Source organism: Taudactylus pleione, unplaced genomic scaffold, assembly GCF_031769625.1.
Source record: "Taudactylus pleione unplaced genomic scaffold, aTauple2 ptg000155l, whole genome shotgun sequence".
Taxonomy (NCBI): domain Eukaryota; kingdom Metazoa; phylum Chordata; class Amphibia; order Anura; family Myobatrachidae; genus Taudactylus; species Taudactylus pleione.
Window position 1 is genome coordinate 10,515,229 of NW_028284557.1, and position 6,000 is coordinate 10,521,228.

Sequence of the window (6,000 nt, forward strand, 5' to 3'; positions counted from 1 at the left end):
ATGATACAAATGGGAAATAGCCCTTTTATCGTTAGGTGTATAAATACAAAATCTTTTTAGGGGTGAGGGAGCAGATGGAGAGGAGGCAGGAGAAGATGAGGTGGTAAAATGGCGAATCTGTAAGTATTAATAATGGAGTGAGTTGGGGATCTTGTATTTTTCCTGAATGTTGGCGAATGACAGAGGGGCAAAATTCCCGACAATATGTTGAAATCTGTAAAAAACCTACTGAAACCTAGGGACGAGCCATTGTGGTGGATAAGCCCGGTGGAAAAGCAGGATTATTTCAAATGGGGGTTAAGGGAGACAGATGTGAAGAGAGATTACATTTTTTGTTAAGCGAGTCCCAATTGTTAAGTGTCAGGGAAATAGTGGGAATCAAGCTAGCTGGTTTCGGCCTTAGTTTACGGGGTAGCCATGGTAGATAAGAGATCGTGTGTGTCGGCCAGGTCACTTTCAAAGTCAACCCAATGTTTAACATGACGAGGAGAGTGCTAAGCAATCACTTGACTCATTTGTGAGGCTTTATAATATCGATGGAGGATGTCTAACCCTAGACCTCCATTCCATGTGCACTTGTCGAGGATATCTCGTCGAGTGTGGTTTGGAGAGTATTGATAGTATGTACGGGAATGAGCACTGGAAGGGTCTGGAATACATATAGTAGTTTTGGAAGGATGTTCATCTTCACAGCGTTGATGCGGCCGATCCATGACAGGAAGTATGATCGCCACTGCTTTAAGTCCTTAACAATAAAATTGATAAGAGGGGGTAGTTAGTTTTGTAGAGGGAGCTATATGATTTTGTGATGAAAATCCCTAGGTATTTTAACGAGTCTCTCTTCCACTGGAAGTCAAAATGTAATTGTAACAATGTCTTCATGCTCCCTGGAAGATGAAGGGGAAGAGCTTCAGATTTGGAGTGGTTAACTTTTTAACCTGAGAGGTTGCCATAGAGAGAGAGAGTTCACGAAAAAGGTTTGGGAGGAATGTGAGCAGTTTTGTCAGCGTAAGGAGGATGTCGTCGGCAAATAGGGAAAGGGTGTATTTGGAGTGTTTGATTTCTACGCCAGCTATATCAGGATTAGCCCGTATTCGAGAAGCAAGTAGTTCAATGATAAGAGCAAATACAATTGGCGATAATGGACAGCCTTGCCTACTGCCATTGGTGATCGGGATAGGGTCAGATATTAGACCACCTGCCAAAACTGTGGCAGATGGGTTATGGTAGAGGGCTTGGATAGCTGTAAGTAACTTCCCCCGGAAACCTATATGACATTGTGTCTGGAACATGAAAGGCCAGGTGACCCTTGATTTTATGAGCTTGTTTACGCACAAGATGGGGAGTTGTATATGCTGTATTCAAGAGTTTTATTTTTATGCCTAATAGTAAATGTATTTGTGCAAACAACAAAGGTTACAACAGGGTTCAGTTATGTTTTGTCATCATTCTTATCTAAACACTATTATGCCAATGGGTACAAAATATCAACAGATTTTTTTTAAGGTGTCGACATTTTAACCATGTCAACATTATGTTAGTCAACATAATGGAGTCAAACTTTTGACTGACAACATTGTGATTGTCGATATAATGATTATATACCATTAGAAACATGGAGTAAGAGGGTTGTAAGTGTATGTGAACTGTGCCTTGCCTTAAAACGTCTTATAAAATTATTGTATCGGCCAGTATACCGCTTGTAATAGTTACATCTTAGCTTATAATTAGAGTTGCATCTTTTTAGTGAAGGAAAATAAATTTAGGATGCCACTGCGGAAAACTCAGTTTCAGACATACAGTATTTAAAGTTATTTATAGCAATAATGTTTGCTTTCTTTTCTGCCATATTATGTATTTGGTGAAAACTGTGCCATATCTCCAAACATTGGAGGTCTCCAAAGCAGGATGGGGTTTGGCTGTGGCACACTGGGGGCATAGCCACAGTGGGGTTTTGTTTGTTTTCTTATGAAAATAAAGAAATGTATGCAGTATGCCATAGAAGCATCCCCCAACAAACTGTAACTTGGATTAAACATCCTGATTGAGGGACAGTCCCACAAAATTGGTACAGTCCTGCCAAAGGCTGAACTCTGGAAATATGTCTTTGCTATTCCAAAAACTTGACACTTCAGCTCCATTATGAGGACTCTAGCAATGTTTATGCAGTTATGCTGTAAATATAGTAACTACAAAGGTAGGTATATTTCTAGTAAGACCTTGCAAAGTAATGCTACTGAACACCAATATAAATAGTTCAAGGTGTGTAGGTTGGCTTAGGGGTAGTATAGTGTACATTATGAAATCTGCTTATCATAACATAAAATTGATTACCGGTGAGATGTCTTCCATTTTTTTCATTTGTAATAATCTGAATTTCTTGGAAATACCCAGGACAGTTGCTGATAGGTAGTTATGGCCGATACTATCACAGTGAGTCATCACACCTATAGTTCCTCATTAATATAATTTTATCTTTTCACTTCCTTCTGCAACATTTGTTCCTACAGTATATAGACCTGTGTCAGGAGAGGTCAATAAACTGCATTAGCACCTTAGCTAATTGATGTAACTTTATTTAGGCACCCATACCGAGGAAGTCAGAAGCTTCTAATAAAGGGAAATAGTATGTTTTACATGTCCAAATAATGCATATCAGGCTATTCATACAGTTTAATGTGGAAACTTCTCATCAGCGGTATTATCTCTATTTATAACCATTGCAACATTTTCCTCACATGAATATTTAATGCATATAAACAGCATGGTCCTTTGGACATAATGTCACCATTGTATATGCACAGCATAGAATAAATATATCTTGAAACTTTGTTGCTCTTATAGAAAATAATAACAGTAACCCCCTACACTGGGGGAAAAATGTTCTGGGTGTTTGTACAGTACATGATAAAAGATGAGAAGTGATAAAGGGTGGCATGGAGCTGTAGTGCAGTGACATTTTCATTATACTGTACAGTCACACCCTCTGCACACTGACATTAAAAGGCATGAAGGGAAGGACTGTAGGAACAGCAAGTAGTTATAAACAACCAATAATGGGCCCCATTTACAAACGAAGTATAACCCCTTTAGCGCTTGCTAAAGGGGTTATAACGTTTTGCTGTATTTAGTAAACAATCTAAGCGGTAATCTAAGATTACCGCTGTTTGTACAGCAACGCTCTCGCCATCTAAAAGATGGCGAGAGCGATGCGGGCCCCATTGCCGGCAATGGAGACCCGGCGGTGCCTTTCCGGCTTCAACAAAGCCTTCCAGGCACTGCAGGGTCTCCCTGTCATGCACATGTGCAGACGGACCGTCGCACATGTGCATGACCCTGAAGCCCCATCGCTGGCAGCGTTAGGCTGCCAGCAGCCCAGCAGAGGACCTCGTCGAGGACGAGGATTCCGCTGGACTTCGCGGGACCTCGCTGGAGGGGTAAGTATTACTAAATACCAGTGGAATTTTCGTTTGTATCACAGTGATACTAAATGAAAATTGCCGCTGGTATTTCAATTAGTTTGTAAATGGGGCCCAATGTCCTCCTGTGGGACAAGCATCACCTATTGCCTCTCCTAAAGTCTAGTGGACAAATACACTAGAGATCTACTACACAGCCACAAAAATAGCATAAACAGATATTAATCTCCTGAATAAATGCTTCTGTACGCTGTACTTAGATTAATAGTTTCTCACTTTTAGCTATACTTGGATAATAAAACATAATAAATAATTTTTTTCAGACACATATGTGCACAAAGCTACAGCATATTCACATACGTGTTTATACTGTAGCTGTGTGCACTATCCTGTACGGTAATTAGATAAAACAATTCTTGTATTCAGTAATGCATGAAGAACAGTGTACTTTTCTATACTTCAGTAAGAGACTGCTCATATTCACCAATACTTAAGTTTGTGCGTCTGGTACAGTTTTATAGCAATAAAATGTCAAGAGCACTCTGTACCCTTATATTAATAGAAAAAAAAAACATTTTATGTGAAAAATGGTTTGGAATGTTCCAGTTCTCAGTTGTTTCTATACAAGAATAATTACAAATTAAAGTTATTCTTAGAAACCACTGTGCCGAACTACTGTTTATGCATTAAGTAATTATTCATGTTGTTTACCCAGTAACTAGGAGTAGGGTTATGCCAAAACCAATACAACATGAAAAGACTGTCTTTGTTACATCCAATGTACTGTATCTATTGTTGTCTACATACATAGACTAGTGGGTAGGTAGTGTTTACATTGTATTGTGAAGTACCTGTATGATGATTATTGTAGAATTAATAAAAAATAATTGGTTTTAGGAACTAAGTGACAATAAACATTAGTGACTCACCTGGTTCTGCAGTTCTACAATTACTTTGTAGTAATTTTGGTAGTCACGCTCCACACTGCCAGAGTTCTTGCTGTACCATTCTTTGATCTGGAGCTCTATCTGGGCATTGGCACTCTCCAGAGACCGTACTTTCTCCAGGTAGGAAGCCAGGCGGTCATTCAGGTTCTGCATCGTCTGTTTCTCATTTCCACTGAGTAGAATATCACTATTGGTGCTAACTTGAATTTTGCTGAGGCTACTGCCCAAGCCACCACCATAACTTGAGCTGCTTGAGATTTTAGTGCCATATCCACCAGCACCACCATAGACACTGCCAGCATATCTGACGGAACCTACCTTACCGTAGTTCCCTCCACTCAAAGTTTGTGCTCGCTCTACAGAGGCCAGCCTCTTGTATTGGACTGCGTTGTAGGACATGGTTGGTTTCAATTGTAGAGCAGGTGAATAGGGACCTGAGAACAATGATCAGCCCAGAAAACAGAAACTCATGTACTGCGTGTATAACTCTTTATATATCTGGAACCTCCGCTCCTCCTCCCCTATAAAAGCACACTATACCTCCATTGCTGATAACAAAGCCAAGAAAAGAACTATGCAAACAAAACCTTTGAATCCTATTATTACTACTCTTTTCTTAGTGTACAATTCATTTCCAGATATCAGAAAAGCATTACACATTTTCTGTGTCTTTATTTCTTAGCTTGTCCTGTTGTACAAACAAAAGAAATGACTTACCAAACATGGGAGTGACACAAATTATTGTATGCTTCTCCTCTATTTAATCTTCACTATTTTCAAGGCTTTAAATATACATTCTCTATACATTAGTCTACTCCACTTCATATACCTTACAACAAATAATTGGTCATTTATATCTACATACATGTGTAATGTTATAACACCGCTCACCTTACAGCTAAGGTTAAAAGATCCATAAAACAAAAAATAGTTTTATATGAAGCTACTAATAAAATTCACAGCAACATATATGTAATTTCCATATAGTAGCAGAATTGGAGATATTTGATATTCCATTTACATTTGATATTCATTGGAGTGTAGACTATTGCTCACTGTTAGTCAATTTCAGAGAAATAGAGGCTGATTGTCATCCTGTACAAAATCCAGTCAGGATTAAGTAGATTTTGATAACATTTTCCAGAGCTTTGTATTTGGCAATTGTGTATGTGTTTATCGGCTAGCCCCATGTGTTCCTGTTATACTAGCAAACCAGCAAACACCAGGAACCAACACATGTGCACCCTTATATGTAGCCAATCTGGACAGAGAAAGAGTCGTTGGGCAGCATTATATAGCAATACGTGTAACAAGCTTTTCACAACATGCTTACCAGTGGCGGCTTCAGTGCTGGGGCTGCAGCGCAGTCCAAAATTCAATTAGGGGAGCCACACCAACAGACAGTGAGCCCAGGCCGGCGATGTTTGGAAGGGCAGTTGGTGTGGCTCCCCTATTTGAATTTTGGACTGCGCTGTAGCCCCACCTCTGGAGCAGCCACTGATGCTTACTGTACTTTGTTAGACTGCATATAAACAAAATAGAAGAACCCCAGATTTGTACAGTTTGTGTTGGCGCTAACAATGGGCACAATGTGCGTTTGCATTTCATGTTTAGTTTACCACACCTGCTATCCA

General features: G+C 39.5%; 1 protein-coding gene across 1 annotated transcript in view; it reads right to left on the bottom strand.

The window, feature by feature from the left end:
• The window catches only part of LOC148521800 (keratin, type I cytoskeletal 19-like), a 31,783-nt gene extending 26,946 nt beyond the window's left edge, over positions 1–4,837 (bottom strand). Inside the window, exon 1 of the mRNA XM_088474668.1 lies at positions 4,349–4,837. Within this exon, the coding sequence (XP_088330794.1) occupies positions 4,349–4,765 (417 nt within the window). The 5' untranslated portion in view covers positions 4,766–4,837. The remainder of the gene's footprint in view (positions 1–4,348) is intronic.
• Positions 4,838–6,000: the final 1,163 nt, after the last annotated feature.